The 18,043-nt window shown below is 42.4% G+C and overlaps 1 protein-coding gene across 1 annotated transcript in view; it reads left to right on the top strand.

Annotated features, from left to right (window-relative positions):
* Nucleotides 1-18,043, top strand: part of AACS (acetoacetyl-CoA synthetase) — a 108,382-nt gene that overhangs the window by 48,599 nt on the left and 41,740 nt on the right. The window contains exons 2-5 of the mRNA XM_075012846.1: nucleotides 296-399; nucleotides 2,674-2,794; nucleotides 6,528-6,641; nucleotides 17,897-17,994. Coding sequence (XP_074868947.1) covers nucleotides 296-399; nucleotides 2,674-2,794; nucleotides 6,528-6,641; nucleotides 17,897-17,994 — 437 coding nt within the window. The remainder of the gene's footprint in view (nucleotides 1-295; nucleotides 400-2,673; nucleotides 2,795-6,527; nucleotides 6,642-17,896; nucleotides 17,995-18,043) is intronic.

The following is an 18,043-nucleotide window of genomic DNA, read 5'->3' as shown; positions in this document are numbered from 1 at the left end:
GGAACCATGGCACTGTAGTGATAGCACAAAGTTAGATGCCTTTCGGCAAGGTGTTTTTTGAAAACAGCGCTGCAACTGTGCACTTAGTGCTATGGTCGTTTACCAGTGTGTAAACCTCTGCAGCTGGAGCACCAAAAGCCACTTTACTGTGCAGAAACTTGCCAGTGCAAACATTTCCACGTGAGCTTGTCCCTTGTTAAACTTCTTAATGTGGCTCCATGGTCAGTCTTCTGCTTCCCACTCTTATTTTTCGTAACTGTAGATAAGTACATTTAATGTACATTTTTCCTTTTAGCCAACTACAATGAGTTGTATCAGTGGTCTGTGGAGTCCTACTCAGATTTCTGGGCAGAGTTTTGGAAGTTCAGTGGGATTGTGTTCTCTCGTTTATATGATGAGGTAAGTCAGTGCTTAGTTAATCTTGATGTTGCTTAATTTGGCTCTAATAACCACTATAGGCTTTGGAAGAGGTAAAGGAGTGGAGGAAGGAGAGGCAAAATCAATTTTTATGAAGATACTTTTACTACCTGATTGTTACAAAAGGATCAATTCCTAAACCGTCATCTAAACTAATAAGAAAATAACTTAGTTACCTTACAGGGACAAAAGTAGGGGGACTTAATCTAACTTGAAGTGACTCTTTGGTTAGCCCTCTTGGTGTAAACAGAACAAAGCATGTGTTCAGAGAGCTATTTAAAATAGGAGTCTGCCCAGAGTCCAGTGCTCCATTCTTAGTGCCAGGTGGGTAGATACCAAGATGAAGACTGTGCTAGTTACCTAAGAAATGTGTATCCTGGCAGTTCACTGAGCTGTCAGAAGGCTGTACCTGGTGCAGTGTTCAGCCTGTAAAAGCATACAGGGACGGATACTATCTGTGGGTCAGATTTTCCCTTTAAGGCACTGGCCTGTATTAGTTGCACTCTGAGTTCTGGCTGTGTCAGGAGAAGAGTTGTGCCTTTGGAGACGCAGTTGATCCCTATCTAGTTCTTAGTTTATGCAGTACAATACATTATATGCAAATGAAACAACTGATTTTTTTTCTCCTGCTAATTACTCAGTCATTTGAAAGCTAGCACATTTTCTTGTTAATTACAAGCACAAAAACAGGCATAGGTGAGGTTACTTTCAAACTAATGGCCCCAAATACAGGGTTGGACAAAACTGCTTCCTTGTGAGCTTTGCTGTTGTAGAAAGACTTAGATGGTAAATTCATAATTGCCTCTGGTGAGTACTTACAAGGGTGAAAATTCTTTGGAAAAAGCACTGTAGCTGAAATCTTATTAAGCTGTTGTAGAAGGCAGCTGTATATTTGACCTGAAGTTTTTTTTTCTCACTATAGTAACTCCATGTGACAGGACCTGGGGGCATAAATTGAAGCTTTAAAAAGAGAGAACATTGTATGGTCATGAGAACATTTTAACTTGGAAAATAATGAGCATGTACCCTACATTGCAACTTAAATCAAAACACTGGAACCAGTCAGAAAGGTTGAAGTAAAACTGAGCAGCTCTTTCGCTGGCCAAAATGTTAGGGATATTACCAAAATGAGATTTACTATAACATAATTTGGGAAAAACTGTGAGATGGACACTTAACTGATCATCAGTTCCAAATAGGTTTCTAAGATGTTGCAGGAGATAAGTGTATGTTGCACTTTCTTCAAAGGTTATTTCCTTTCTACTGGGAAAACAACAATCTGTTAGGGCCTCAGATCCATGGATGGATGGTCTTTGGTATGGAGGTGCTTAATGAACACTGTCGGCAGACCTATATGCAAATATAAATGGTGCAAAAATTACTTATGTGCACAGGGGAGTAAAGGAGACAAAGAGAGAGCACTACCTTTGCAAACTCATCTTAACTGCCCTTCCCCAATGTTTTGTCCAAAATTAGTTTACATCAGTTTGTCTAATTATATAGCACAACTTAAAATAGCCTGTAGCCTCTGCACTTTTTAGGCAAGCCCTAAATTTAACATTTTACTTGCATCTATCCCTAAAAAAGTATAGTTAATTACTACCTCTTGTTAGCGATGTACAGATAATATCTAACCCTTCTTCTGGATTTCATACCTAGAGCTAGGAGTGTTAGATAACATATTGCAAGCAAGAGGCTGGAGCTCTGCCTGCTTGCAGGTAGGACAGCATCCTGTCAGTTGGGTACTGGGTTAGACCCTTTCTGCAAAGGAAAGAGTTTGAGATTAGTGATAAATCTTTGAGCTTGTTAGGGGTGGGGAAGCCAGGACAAATGATGTAAATACAAGTTTGTCTTGCTATGTGTGTCCAATTTTTTATAATTGTAGGATAATGGCAAAAGACACACTTTCCAGACAGGCTTTAGTCCTGTACTGTTGGAGTCACACAGACTCTCGTCATGGTGACTAAGGGGTTTAGTTTGAGTTATTTGCTTCTTCATCTTTCTAGAACTCAGGACGGACAGACAAGAGCATTCGAGTTCTGATATTGGCTTGGATACTATATTCTGCTTGTGGCAGTGGGCATGTTTCTAAGCTTTTGTGACCAATGTTGCAGGACCTGGCTTGTCTGCCCCTCTATAGACTGGGAATAGTGGTAATTGACTGTTGCAATGGCTTCACTAGCTAATGTCTGTAAAGTCTTCTGAAGAGCTGCATCTTTTCCTAGTTTCTCAGGATGTCTGCTATTGTTTCTGCAGGTAGTTGACCTGTCAAAGGGAATTGCGGATGTTCCAGAGTGGTTTAAAGGCAGTCGGCTGAACTATGCAGAAAACCTTCTGAAGCACAAGGAAAATGACAAAATTGCTCTCTATGCAGCAAGTATGTATTTAGTTGTGACTTCCACTGGCAAAATTGCTCTGTGTTCCTGACGTGTGATATTTTAGTTGGGCAAACTCACTATGAGCTGTGCGCTTTTATTTTTTTTAAATGTGCTTCCCCCAATAAACCTTGGGAATAAAGTAAGCTTTGATTAAAGGGCAGGTGAAGAGCAGCAGATTTGCCAGCATTTGTCTACATTCCCTACCTCAGGACAGTGAGATGGTTGGTGGTGTCAAGTAGCTAATTGTGGGAAATTCCCTAGGGATTGCTCAAGCTTTGCTGAACCAGGAATTTGGTGAAGCTGCATTGTTTTGTTTAGCACCACAACTACCCTTTTATTTAATTATCGCCTTCCAACATCATTTGGATTTCTATTATAAGCACTCCCTTTAAAATGGGATCTTTCTGATCGGTCTCCCCTAACCTTTTACCTTAAATGTGGTCAGATTTGGGGAATTCAAAATCCTTTTTTTAAATATATCCTAGAAAGAAAGGCTTCCGGGTGGTGGTGGTAGGTTGAGGGGGCAGGGAGAGGTCTCCAAACTTCACTGGGGAATACATTAAAGTTCAGTTCCAATAAACTTTCTCCATCATAATGGGATAATTTTGAGGAAAATCAGGTTTTAGGGTAATGGATAGAATCCTCTATTAATGTTTGTTGCCCTGTTAATGAAATTGAGGGTTGGTTGTGATTTTATAAAAAATGCTCTACAAACACTTTTAAGCTCTACAAACTATTTTAAGTCTTCAGATCACTAATTAACATGGAAGAGAATTATATGAACTGAGCTAAAATCTGGACGTTTTTTACACTGGGGTTGAAGCATATCCAGAAAAGGGGGGGTGGGAAACTTGGCACTTACGTGGCATTTATTGCATGTTAGCAGATTTTTTTTTTTGTGTGTCTTCTGTCCCATTCTGTTTGTAGCCTCTTAAAATATTGTCTCATTGTGGCCAACTCCTTCTCCCCAGAGTAGAACTGCTCTGGGGCTGCAACTGCAAACACATGAGCTGTGGTAATTGCTGTGCCACCATTTATCATTTCTTAACACTGACACCCTTAAGAACTTCAGTTAAGTGTAAGTTATGCTTTGTCAGTGTTCAAATAAATGCATGGCAAAGGCAGTGCATCTCCTGTTTAGCAAAAAGGTGTGCCAAGTTGAGTACAAAGGCTATATCTGAACCATGAGTTGTAATAATGACACTTTATTTTTTTAAAGGAAAATAACTAAAAGTACAAATGCAGAAGAATTCAGTTTGTGGATTTGATTCCTAATTTGAATCACTCAACCATACTTGCATGTACCAAGATTAAGGTTTATCTCTAAATTTGTCATGGAACTTGTTTTGTTTCTCCATGTGTGTCAATGGGCAGATATGAAAGATCTGTGCAGAGCAACATGAACGGTACAGTTCTATTACTTGCTTAGGTTTAGGAAAGGAAATTTTCCTAGTCTCTCCTGTATATCACATTTGTTTGTAACTTTATTTTTATCTTCTACCAGATGTTTTTTTCTTTACACACCTGGCAAGGAGATAATCTAATTTAAGGTGCATGGTAGCACTTTACTGAATTGTATTCTGAGCTCTTCCTATAGCATTAGTCAGACCTAATCCTTGTAGTAAAGACTGGTCAAGACAAATGCACCTTTTAATTGCTTAATAATACTCAAACCCGTATGACCAGCAGGCTGAACACTCCAGTTAGGCAAAATATAATGTTAAATTATAAACTTTGCTATTGGCACTTTAGCAGTTGTAGTCTGCATGGAGTATTTTCTTTTGAGCAAGGAAAACAGTTATATTTTTTTTTGTTTTTTCCTTAAGTACGTAGCTAGTCAGAATAATTAAAAATACAGCAACTGCAAGTAGTTTACACTCATGCAGAAGGACAAGTAATAACAGATGTATTTTTTTTCTTGCATTAGTTAAAACAAAATTCTCAAATATCTGTATAAAATCTATCCGGGGGGGGAGAAGGGAGGGAGAGGGGAAGAGAATATCTTTATAACCAGGTAAAGCTGCAACAAGAAGCTATGTGGTAAATTATAGAAATAAGGCATGCGTAGCTCAGCATTCAAAGATCAACTCATTAATGGATTATTTTAAGAATATTAGAAACCTTTTTCCATGTATTTAAAGAGCAAATGCAGTTGGTTGTTTTCAGATAAGCCATTTGCAAGGCAAACGGTCAAAATAGGTAAATCTGTGAAATTGGCTTGGCTCTCATTGTCTCAAGGAAACCGTTAAAAGTGAAATGGTATAGTTAGTTAGTTTCTAAAATTCCTTCATTCCTGTCTAAAACATGGTTAATGAACTCTTTGGGTGAATTAGTTGTCTTAACATATGATGTCACTTCTGCAGAGATTTTTATTTTATCAGGTGTGTCGTTTTATTTAACATAACCAGCAGCAGAGGAAATAATGTTTCCTGGTTGATAGGCTATTTTTCTCATATACGTATATATTATAAATCTGCACTATTGATTTCAGCATGGATAAGGACCATATGAATGCAACAAGTATCAGTCCTGCTCCTTCAGAGAGTATTGGGTTACAGCTGCAGCTGTGTTCCAGGCTGTTTTCTGTATTTAATCCTTTGAAGTAGTAGTAAATCAGTATATTTGAACTCCTTACTGCTGTGTCAGAATGGAGCTTAAGGAACCTGTTAGTTTCAGGCAGTCAGCAGTGGTGGTTTTGTAGAATGATGGGAGATGAAATGCCATTTTTATAAAGCATTACTCTTCTATGCACACTTTCAGTTAGAAGCATCTTGACTCTTGTAAGATCTCACACAATTGGTTAGGAATGTTTGAGGCCTACCACCCACTCTGTAGAACTTTCTAGAAGTCCACATGAAGTCCATGGGCAGCTAAACTTGCAGAGAGGGAAGAGCAAATATTACTTTCTGCTAAAGGAGATGCACTGACCATGGGCAATCCTCAAGACCTTAAGATTCTGTATCACTAGTGCTATTTAATTGCTAGAATCCTGGACTTGTTTGTATGTGTTAGAAATTCTGGACCTTGGTATAAGGGCAAATCAGTGAGAGACTGGGGAGCCGAGAGAATAGAGTTACATTTCATAATTCTTAAACATTCATTTATTTAGCTAATTTATTAAGGCCTCGTGTAACGTCGAGTCATGAATACAAAAGATTAAAACTCCTGACAGTTCTCTCAAGATGAACCTAGCCCAAATGAGTATATTTGCATTGGAGACATGCCAAGAAGAAAATTTTTCTGCAGTATCTTGAAGGTGCTGGAGTGCTAGGAGTCGCAAAAATAGACCCTGAGACATAGGTAACAGGCTCCATACATTTCTTTAGTCACCCTGTGACTGCCAAAAGTAAGCCAAATATATATATATATTTTATTCTCATCAGAAAACTGGGCAGCAGCTTTTTCTAAATCAGAAAGGTATAGGGGAAAGCAGTTCTTGCTATAAATTTTAAACAAATGCTCTCTGATTCTTGCTTATCTACAGTCACCAACTTAAATTTTCAGGAACAGATGTGCAGTTCTGCTCTGTAGGGAGCGAATCCCACTCATTTACACAGACTTTGCACAGGACAAAAATTTTATTAAAGGGCCAGCGTTAATTGTCTGAGAGCTTTCTCCTCACTATCCTTATCTCTCTCTCCTCCCAGGATGAGTACTTTGCAATGGACTCTGGTTCTTAGATGGCAGTGTACCATTTCTAACTGATTTCTGTTCTAAATGTTCTTTCTTCAGAGGAAGGCAAAGAAGAAATCTTGAAAGTCACTTTTGAAGAACTAAGACAAGATGTTGCTTTGTATGCTTCAGCCATGAGGAAGATGGGAGTTAAAATAGGAGACAGAGTTGTTGGTGAGTAAGCTTTTGGGCAGGAATGTCAGGGAAATATCCCTGAAGCAAATGAAGTGAGATGTTGGAGATGCAGAAATATAAATATAGGAAAAGCAGCCCAAAGAAAAGACCCTTGTGCTAGTGCATTTATATTCCCATGAATTTTGCTTCTGGAGGGATGGAAGCTGGTTTAGCCTCAAACTTTCAATCTCTGGAGGAAAAAAGTCAACAATTTATTCATAATTTTACACTGAGGTCTCTTTCACAACTTAGTAAGCCCTCTGGAAGTGAACAAGACATAAACAGCCAACTGGTTATCCTGTTAGTAGTATATGTCTCCATAGCAATTGGACCACACCAATGCTCTCCTTGAACTCTCTGCTACCATATGTCTTTACTTGGTACCCTTTGTACCTTTTTCTCTTGGAGAACAAATTATACTGGCTAAATTCAAGCAAAGTGTTGGCAAGTGTTATGTGTTTCCTGCTCAGCTCTGTTGGTGTACCTCATTGGTGATTTTTGCATTAATTTTTCTGATCTATATAGTATGTCTGAAATATAGCATAGATCTTTGGGTTGTCGAGCTCCTTTAACTGCACATCATGTGCCATACTAGTGGTACTTGCAAAAATGATGCTCAGTCCTTTAATCCTGGAAGATCCAAGTTCAAGTTCTTACTTGTGGTCCACTGCTTAACAGTATACTGACCTCACTGCTAGCATGACAATCTCTCTCTTGAACAGTGTCAGACAACTACACTGATTTTTATGTTGGTCTTGAGGAGAAAAGTCATAAGTGAGAGTGAGTTTCCTTAGAGTTAAGTGAGAACTCAAACCCAGATTTTCCACAATGAAATGATTATGCATCTTATGAGTTAGGTGAGAACTTGAACTCAGATGAATTTAATTTTTTGTTTGGGTGGGGGGCTTGGAGATCTGGGTGGGAAATAAGGTGCCTGGGGGTAGCAGTGGGGGATTCAGGAGGTGAAGGGTCTGGGCTGGAAGGAGGGTGTAGGAGCAGGCTGAGGGTGGGGGGTTGCAGGAACAAGATGGGGGAGGGGAGGTCCAGATTAAGGATGGTTTAGGATTGTATCCTGTTGGTGTTAGGTTCATTACTGACTAAAGAAAACTTTAAATCTGAAACAAAATTGAGTGAAACTAATCAGAGGGAAGCTTGCCACTAGTGCTTCTACCTGTATGGTTCGTGCCCCGCCTCTTATTTGGGGCATAGTATATTTTAAGAAGTGCAGGTCATGTATGAATTAAGTTCAGATTATCTATCCCAGCAGTCAAATCAGTACAAATAACAGGAATCCAAGGCAATAAAGTATGGTGCCAACAGCATGCTCAGTGTTTGGTACTAATATAGGGTGGGGGGGGACCATGTTGTTGGCACGATATTTGATTGCCTTTTATACTTACCTGGATCCAGACCACGGATCCAGACCACAGGCTGTTCGGGGGGGTGGGGGGGTGCAGTCAGAGAGATGGAAAGTGGCTCCAGGCTCTGCACTCCCTTGCTCCTCCTCTTCGAGGTGAAGAGGGAGGCTTTCTCCTGACACTGCCATTTACCCAGCCATGTGAGGGGCTGGCAGCGGCACACGTGGTGGCAAGCATCCCCGCTCCCATTTTAGGGAGAAATACTTGGGCTATAGTGGAAACCACGTTTATTGCTATGTTTGAGCTATTGACATTTATCTGTTTCATCACACTGAGGTTCGCTATGCAAGTCTTATTCCTTTCTCTTCATAGAACCTGCCCCCTTTTAACAGCCTGAGAAATAATTTGAAAAGCTGTTTATACCAATTTAAATTGCTCTTCAGAATGAATACAAAGGGAGTCTCTCTGCCGTCTTAACGGCTACGGTTTTGATTTTAAGGTCTTAGAGGCACCAAAGGAAACATTTCTCTGACTTTATGCAAAATGCTAACAAAGGTTCCTATCTAAAATATAGTTATTGTAAGAGAACCTACCTAGGAGCCATAGTATAATGCACATGTCCTTATGACAGTGCTAGGGAAAATTGTGTTTTGAGTGAGATACGGCCTGACTTTTTTCAAATTGTGGTAGCCCTCCCCTCCCCTCCACCACCCCTTCATGTCTGACCTTTAATTTTGTACATCTTATCACCTGGGTTTTCAAAATGCCTGTTCAAAATACTAAGATGATTTGGAATCAGGTCTCCTAAGATAAGTGGGGATGGCCTGGGTCCGAGCTCTTTTATGAAAGACCTTCCTAGAGAACCTTGTGATGCAACTGGATGTGATCTTCTGAGTTAGTATGGAGCCAGTGCCCTCTCTTGATATTAGAGTGTTTTGGTGAAATGAGATCCTGATGTGTAGTCTGCAGATGTGACCTGAGTTTTCATGCAAGTAGGGAAGCTAACTGTTTTCTCTTGGTCAAATTCCAGTTGGTGTCTTAGTCCAGGAGGGCATCTTTTTGTTAGACGTGTGACAGGGAGAGTGAGATGTCTGTTTAATATATGGAAATATACATCTCGTAGAGCTGGAAGGGACCTCAGGAGGTCATTGAGTCCAGTCCCCTGCCCTCTTGACAGAGCCAAGCTCCACCCCCCATTTTTTTTCTCTTCTATTTGCCCTGGATTCCTACATGGCCCCTTCAGGGGTTGAACTCACAACCCTGGGTTTAGCAGGCCAATGCTTAAACCACAGAGCAATGTTGAAAACTACATCTACTTTACTCCTGCTGTTGTAATGAACTTGGACCTTTGCCTAGCTTTTTGTGTAGCGCCAGCGATTTACAAACGCTTCCACTTCCTCTCCTAAAACTGGTCTATGTTAAACGGTTCCCACATTCCACTGTACTTAAGTGGCGTGGTGAATGGTGTGAGAGAGCTTTCATCTGGACTGAGTTCTCAAACCAGAGCCAATAGATTTATCTATAAAAGATGTGCTGTAAAGCAAATAACTTCTCTCTTCATGAGGTACAAAAGCAACTTAAACACCCCACCACCCCTGTATCCCATGCTCTTGTTAGGTTAGAAAAGTAAGTCTGGACTTGCCACTCCTCTCCCTGCCCTCAAGGATTTTGGCAACTGTTGGACGGTCTGAATTGTGACATCGCTGCTGGAGGCTGAAACAAAGGTGGCAGCTGTCCAAACCCTTAGCTCAACACCCCTCTCATCTCGTTCTACTAAGTCTGGGGAAGCTGCAGCTCAGACTTCCACACTCATCTACAGTTTCACAGTCCAAGTCCCTGCAAAGATTGCCACCGTCCACCAGCACCTAATTTCCTTGAACACAAAAACATGTAGAAAACCTTTCATGTGGCCAGGCAGTTTTGTACACTTAAGCACAGGAGTAATGGGCCTGTTTTTCCCCTTAATGAAGAAATAACTTTATAATAACTTCAATAACCTTAATAACTTCAAATTGGAAGTTGTGCTGTTTATCTGAGTGAGAATTGCCTGATGCTTCTAGTCACCCTTCTGTGATTTGGATGCTCTCCATCATTCTGGCCCCAAACCAGCTCTTGCTCTGCAATCACAGTAGCAGGGTGTTGGGCTCTGAGAACCTTCATTCCATGGAAGCCTAATCTGTCCAGGAAAGTAACCAGCCCATGCAGCTGACAGCTCTTGTGAATGTTTTACTTTTGCCTAGTTGTGTCATGCGTGGACTACAAGCTCTTCATCCTAAGTAACATTCCTCTGTTTTAATTGCAATGAACACTTGTATCTTTATGATTGTAGAGATGCAGGTGGGTGAACAAGACAGTGTCATCATGGCTTTCTCCCTTAGCTTGGTATCTTTTCCTTGGTCTTCAGCATCTCATTTGTTGCCAGATGTAATTTAAAAAAAAAAAAAAATTAGCGGCGGTGAGGAATAGACATTAAGCAGCAAGCATTGTTTTACCAGCTGTGGTACCTTTTCTGGGGATGCAGGTCTGCCTGGATCTGAGGGGCTGGGTGGGTGTGGGTGTGTTTTGTCCCCACCACCACCTCAATACCATTGTTGACATAGATCTGGAAAAATAGCTCTAGCTGTCAAATAACTAAGACTGAGACCAAGAATAAAATAAAATAAACTTCACTTGATCTTTTTATTTTTTTTTCTCTCTGAACAGATTGCCCCTTGCACTGCTCCTGTCATGAGTCTTGTCTTACTAGCCAACAAAACCCTCAGCTGCATTCTAGAGAATAGCATTGCATTATATTATTTAAAGCTAGCACTCAAGCTGCTAGGGCTACAGTTGCTAATGTGGCTTTAAAGTTAGCTTCTTAAGAGGATTGGCGGGTTACTAATAGTCTCTGGCTGTAGTAATAATAGCCAAGAGGCCATCTTAAAATCCAGATAGGAGGATGAAATCTTTAAAGTTCAGAAGGGGCATGGAGGTGCTGGTCCTGGATTGTCCCTTTACTATACCAGGCATTTAAGGGTAGGGAAGGAGCTGCCTTGGGGATTTTTCAGCCTTAACTCTGCTGCTTTCCTTGTTTTGTATGGTTTGTTTTAGAATAAACCTTGGCTTGAACATCAGTCTTTCCTTTTCTGAGTGACAAGCAATGTATGGGTGCTTCAATTCCTGAGTGCCCAACTTCACTCTGCAGTGGGGCTTGGTTTCTTTTTCAGAGGTAGGTGCTCAGCTTTTTCTGAAACTAGGCCCCTTGTCATCACTGCAAATGAGGCACCTCAACTTTCTGGCTTCCTCTAATAATTTTGGCCTATGTCTTTCAGCAGAATGCTGAAGTCAGTCATACGTAGCTATATATTTAAACTTAAGCTCAGCAAACATCTGCATGGTGTGGACATGACTCATGGGGAAATGGGGAGACCTGACAGATCTGTCTATGTTTAGCATAAACAATCCCACCTTTTCTCCTTTTTTAAGTAGCATGGAGTATGAAGGTCAAGGTTTGGGGCATTTTTGCCATTTCCATGCCCTTTGAAATTGACAATGGATACTACTGACACTGTTGGTATGCATGGAAACCCATGCTAATTGTAAAAGTTGTGTCCTCCCTGAACCAGTAGTGAGCTGAGTTCAGTTGCTGAAATCGGGCTGAGCCCTCTTGTTTCCAATTTCTAGCTGAACTCTCACCTCTATAGTATAGATCTCTCCCCACACACCTCAGTGCTCAGCTACAGGCAGAGGAAGAATGAAGGAGTAGACCTTCCTCCCTATTCCCAGCAACAAGGGCCATTTTGTCCATGCTTACTGACTTCAGCTGTGGCAGGAGGAGAATGATAAAATAAACTTAGAAATGTTGCCAAGCAAGAACTGAACCTCTGATTTTTGTTAACATGGTGAGACAGTCCTTGATACCATAATGTTTCTAGAATCCACCATTTAAAAATTCCTTCTAGAAGGAGGAGGAAATCTGGTGGGAACTTGCAGAGTGGCACCCTAAACATGCTGGGCATTTCACGTTAGTAGAGGAGTGACATGGTAAGCTTTGAATGAATATCCTTCGTATCTGTGTTCTGCCATGTGAAGAGTGCCACCTTACCAGAGGTAGCAGAGCCTGAGATCTTCCATCACCCCTATATCTGGGAAGACCTTCATAGCTCATTGGACTATGTGAGGCAACATCAACATCTTCTCTAGCCGGAGTATCTGGGGCAGCCTGGGATAGCTTTCATAAATTCATCAAGATTCCACACAATGGATTATGTAAAAGTTTCCTGAGACAGGAGGGGTTTGGACTACCCTACCCACGCAGTGCCTGCCAATGGTGGTGTCTGTCTTTAGCTTTCTAGACTTTCCCTGTGTTCGCAGATTATAAATATGGTCTCACGAGATGGGGAAATGAGAACAATAATGCATTGCTCATGCTGAGCTTTGTTTGCTATCAGTGTCAAGTCAGATCCAGATTGCATGTAACCGTTCTTTGCGCTGATATAGGAAAAATGGACATTAGTCTGAAATTTCCTCTTGGATGCTCAAGATGGATCAGTTGAGGAGATGGATCTGACACTCCTCCTGGTGTCTAAGAGCTCTGTTCCAAGGGTAGGCTTGGCCAAGGTGCTTGGATGCTTATTCCCTTCAAAATCAATGAGAATTACGTGACTGTTGTTGCAAATCCTGCGCTAAAGTGATTATAAAAATGAAACTTTATCACTCAACAGATGGGCTCATTTTTTACTCTTAGCCTTGTGAATCCAGCACAGCTGATTCTGTTCTTTTTTGGGTATCAGTAAAAACTTCCTGACCAGGTTTCAGTCACTTACGCATTGGGGGATTCAAGGGACATTAAGGTGAGCTTGATTTGAAAGCTGTAAGTTGTGTGGGTGTAGCTAAGGGTATAATTTGCCTGACAGTATCTTTGACTGATGGTGATGTGACAGAAACAAGGCTGTTCTAATGTCTTCCTTGAGTTTGCAGGGTTGTCAGTTAGTTTATACAACCTTCTTTCCTAAATGCATTTGATTTGGAAACTGAGACACAACTAACATGAGGCCAGATGGTGCTGTGTTTGGAGAGTGGTATATCCAAGCAGAGGCACGCTTCAAATTTTCACAGCAAGATGCTCTGTGATCTAGACAAATACAAGAAAGATTGGCCTCTTTAGGCTGTCAGTCTGCACTCCCCTCATACAAGGTGAGGAGTGTTAAACCTAACCTGCAGTTTAATCTGGCATAGTCTAAAGAGAACAGTCAAATCTGGAAGGTTTGAATGCAGCCTCTATGCCAAGTTACAGCTGCAGGATAAAACTAATTTAAGCAAAGCCTTGTACACAGGGCCTGATGAGGAGCTGCCACTAAACACAACAGGAGGAGAATGCCCACATAGTAAAATAGAGGTTCTCATACTGTGTTGTGGGCCCTTGAGTATGTGGACAGGAGGTAGCATCTGTGGAGAAGCTTCTGGGGCTGCTGCAGTTATTTGTTCGAATTGTCTCCACTAAAGTGTGTGAGGGAGCATAACTTACATCACCTAGTAGTTGGGAGACAGACTCCTCTGAATCTAGCCCTCCATGTTTTCACCTTGGTCTCCTAGGTCAGTTCATTCCCTCTGGGCTACCTGGCATTGGCCACTGTCAGAAGACAGGATACTGGGCTTGATGGGCCTATGGTCTGACTCAGTATGGCTGCTGTTATGTTCTTAATTATATCGAAGTTTTGAGACCTGTCTAGTTTACTATGACTGAGATTCTTTAGGCATGTGGGTGTCCAGTTGGTACTAATAAACATGAAGGCCTTCACTTGGGGTGGGGGTATGCTATACAGAATGAGTGAGCAGGAGTGGGAATGGCCACACAGCTGCCTTCATATTACAGTGACAATTTGGGTTTGTCTTAATATTGTCACTTGTAACTGAATGGTGGAGTTCCTATAAGGAAGGTTTGGGCCTGGAAGGAGACGTCCAAATGGATTTCTGACTTTTAAAAAGTAGCTGACATGAGATTTTGAAACCATGAACACTGAGTCTTGCCTCACAAGTCCTGATACCCACGGGTGGGAGTGTGTGTGTGTGTGTGTGTGTGTGTGTGTGTGTGCACTAAATGAGCCTTTATGCCTTTGGGCATGTGACCTGTAATGTGAAAAGCCAAAGCTAAACATTGTAAAATCGGTATAAACTTTATGTAGCCAATGTGAAGAAGTACCATCCTGATGTGTTCTGGGAGACTTGTAGCAACAGTTTTGTATTTGTTCCAGTACTCCCTATGTCAAGGCATGTCAGACCTCTGTAATCTCTGACCAAACAGTGAATATGATGTTCCATAACTAATGTCAAAAAGCCCAGTGGTCAATGAATTAGTGGCGATTGGACAGACCTATTTAATGTGGCTCACTCTGGTGACATGAAAGGTGATACAGAAATAAGTCTGCATCAGGCACCTCTTCCATCCCCTGCCAAGCAAATTTAAACTATGCAAGCTAGCAAAAGGCAGTAAAACTAAACCTCATTGTAGTATGTGCCAAAAACCATTTAATTACTGGGTTCAGGTTTAAAAAAAAAATACAAAACCACTAGGGCCTTGTTTTCAGACATACCTCTCAAGTAGGGACTGTCCTTTCTTTTGGAAAGTGTATCACAGCCCATGTTAGGAGATGGTGCAGTTTACTGCATTGTAAATTGGACCCATTAAAATCCACGGGAGCTGCAGGTCGTTGGCATCTTTGAAAACCTGAGAGACAGATTTGGATCACAGAAATCCCCTTGGGCTTGTCACCAGGTGTGCTAACCACACCACTGTTGCCCACCTACCTGCCCTCTGGGGCTCCTCACCAGCCTGTTTGCTGGGCCAGAGGCTCCAGGTTTCTCCAGCCAAGGCACAGACACTAACTTAGCTCCGCTTTGGGAGGGCTGAGCTCCTAGGGCTCCGCAGCAGGAACAAAACCCCAAATAACCAACCCCTTTTACAGAGAGTAAGATTTACACAGAGAGCTGATGCCGCCACCACCACCACTGCGACCCTTATCAATGAAAAATAAATGCGCAGTGATTGCTTCTCCCAGGCAACAATTATTTATACTGGGTTTGATGATGATGATGATGTTTTTATTAACTATAGAAAGTGGCTGCAAGTGAGAACAGACAGATTGAATCTATTGAGAAATTATATGAAAATTCTCACTCTAAAAAGTTGATAGATAAAATCAAGTCAGAGTTAATCTTGACTCTGGCCTGGATCTACAGCTTTTTCAGAGTTCTTTGTTGCCAGATTTCTTCATGTATATTCCCTTTAGGGTGTGCAAGGGAGTCTTAAAAGCCAACTGAAGACAGACTGACTGCTTTCCATTTTTAAAATAGATTTGCCTTCTACCCCCAAGGCAGGAACCCTTTGTTCAGGCCAACAATTCCCATGGGGAAAAATACAAGATTCAAGATGAATTCCAGTACCAGACAACAGGAATAGGACCGACCATAGTTTGGGCTTACAGTTCGCAACAAGGCTATTAACAAGTTGTAACTTTGAGTACTGAAATATGCTCATAAATTATCCCTTATGACTCTCATTAGCACATTCAGGATTAAACAGATTCTCACTTCAAGTTTCTAACTTCATGTACTAGAATGATACATGCACAAAAATAAAACATACAGATTCAGCATATTTTAAGCTTCATGACTCGTTTTGCTAAATCACCTTCAAGTTACGCATTTTCATAATCTTCTCTTCCTAAAGCATTGCTGGGGGGTGACAGCCTGATTCTTTCAGAACATTTTGATAGCTAGAGTCCTACCAAATTCAGGGTCCATTTTTTTTTGTAGATTTTACATTTAAAAAAAACCTTACATTTCAGAGTTGTAACACAGCAGAAATATTCATTGGGAAAAAATATCAAAAATATGAACACAAAGCCCTTGAGTCAACATTTCTCAAATTGTGGGTTGCAAAGCTGTTGGGGTGGCAATAGGGTTAGATCTCCCCCACCCCCCCACTTCTGCTCTACCTTAAAAACAGGACAACTGGGGCTTTACAGTGTCTGCATGGGAGCAGTGCAGCCCACGGAGTTGGAATCCTGGCCAGCAGCCACTGCTCTATGGCCATCCTGCTCCAAAGATGGTGCCGCCACCACCAACAGCAGCTCAGACGTGAGCATGACAATAACTTATGGTGCCTTCCACCCCCAAATGTCACAGGCTGTTAACACTGGTTGCAAACAATGGGAGCTGGTGGCCAACGTTCCCGTGCACAAGGCAGGAACTTGCAGCCATCTCAGCGGGGAGCATCTGGGGCTAAAGCCACCCCCTTGCAGCCAGGGTGTAACCAAGAGGAATTGCTGTTTGGGGTGGGGATGGGGAAGATTGCTTTCCCCTGCCTTCAGTGGTACACTCTCCCAGGAAGGGGTGTCTTGGGCAGGCTGGGCTCTCTGCACTGGGAGAGTCTCTTGGGGAGTAGCAGGAATGTTACTCCTTGGTATTAATCTGGCTGCAGCAGGACTCTGGGGACCCCCGCAGCAACTGTGGAGCTTGGGAATCTTGCAAGGAGCCAAATGCAGCTCATTTGCTGCTTCCACTGGGAGTCAGTGACCCCTGTGATCGCTCCCACCGTTGCATCCCCCCTTCTCCAGGAGTGCGGTGTGCAATCACATGGTCTACAGCTTCACTGTGCTGCTCCCTGCTTCTGGGGGGTTCCTGGGCAAGGGGCGTGTGTGTGGGCGGGGCTGCTCAGTGCTGCAGAGGGGATGGGGACTTGGGAGCCAGGCCAGCCCACAGTGCTGTCTGGACCATGGTGCTCCCCAGACCCCGGCCCTCAGTGCTCTGCAGAGTGTGGTGCTCTTGGCAATGATTTATCGGGCCTGGGGCTGTGGCTGGGAGCCCCAGGCCTTTTGTATTGCCAGGTCCTGGGCTCCCTTCCCTCCTGCATCGATGGGCCAGGGGTTCCATGTTCCCTGGATGAGGGGCTGATCCACAGCAGGGGGAGCTCCTTGCAGGGACTGGGACACTTGCTGTTAGTCTGATGGCTCAGACTGGGACACCTTCCTCCCCTCCAGCCATTTTTAAGTAACCTTAATCCTGACTCATGTCCTGATGTGAGTTTTTTGTGAGATCCAAATTCAGGCTTAATTTCACTTAACAAATTGTCACCCGTGGGAAGTTTGCAAGAAGAGTTGGTATGTCTGATCCTGACTCCCATGTTGATTAGTGTTAAGTGCCTGGAACCAGAAAGAAGTCAGCTGATTTTGGCAGGCATGAGTCTTGTCAGTTCTGCTCACAGATGCGATGTCAGATTGCCTTTGGCCTGATAACTTTTGCACAAAGCTTGTTAAGCGAGTAAAGGTGGGTTGGGAGTGGTGAGCTGCACAGGGACTATTTCTTCCTCCTTCCACCTGCCCCGTCATGCATGCGTGGAAAGGGATGCTGATAACTGAATTCACTTTATTGGAATACTGGGCTTTTTATAATCCACTCTTCCGAACAGACTATTTTCCAGCGCTGCTTCTAAGTGTTGGTTAGCCGCTTGGTACTGGCTAATCCTATATCTTCAGTTCAGTCTGCCCTGGCCATTAAACTGCTCTCTTTCCATCCTCCTGTGGATTTGCTTCCCCCTTCCTGAGGTTTTGATTAATAAGCAGTACTGGATTTTGTGACTCAAGTGTAAATTGGGAGACATTCTGAGATCAGATCTGGAGTAACTTTTTGTCAGTAGGTACAACCAACTATCCACCATGTCTGTGATCAGACTGTCTCCCACCCCATCTCCTCAGAAGGGAGAAAATGTCAGCTGGCAGAAGACATTGGGAGGGGCAGTAACTTTTCTGAGAAGACATTTTTGTTTCTTTTACTTTCACATCTGTAAAGTGGCTACAGTTTTAAGATCAGCAGACTTTGGGTCTCTTCTGTATTTAACTATTGAAATCCTGTTTACAGGTTATTTGCCCAATGGTATTCATGCAGTGGAAGCAATGCTGGCTGCTGCGAGTATTGGTGCTATTTGGAGTTCAACTTCGCCTGATTTTGGAATTAATGTAAGTAGTCTCAGTATTGCCTATTCAGGGGAGGGGCCTGAATCACGGG

The sequence above is a fragment of the Carettochelys insculpta genome, chromosome 18 (assembly GCF_033958435.1).
Source record: "Carettochelys insculpta isolate YL-2023 chromosome 18, ASM3395843v1, whole genome shotgun sequence".
In the NCBI taxonomy this organism is placed as follows: Eukaryota; Metazoa; Chordata; order Testudines; family Carettochelyidae; genus Carettochelys; species Carettochelys insculpta.
This window is presented reverse-complemented; position numbering and strand designations above follow the sequence as displayed.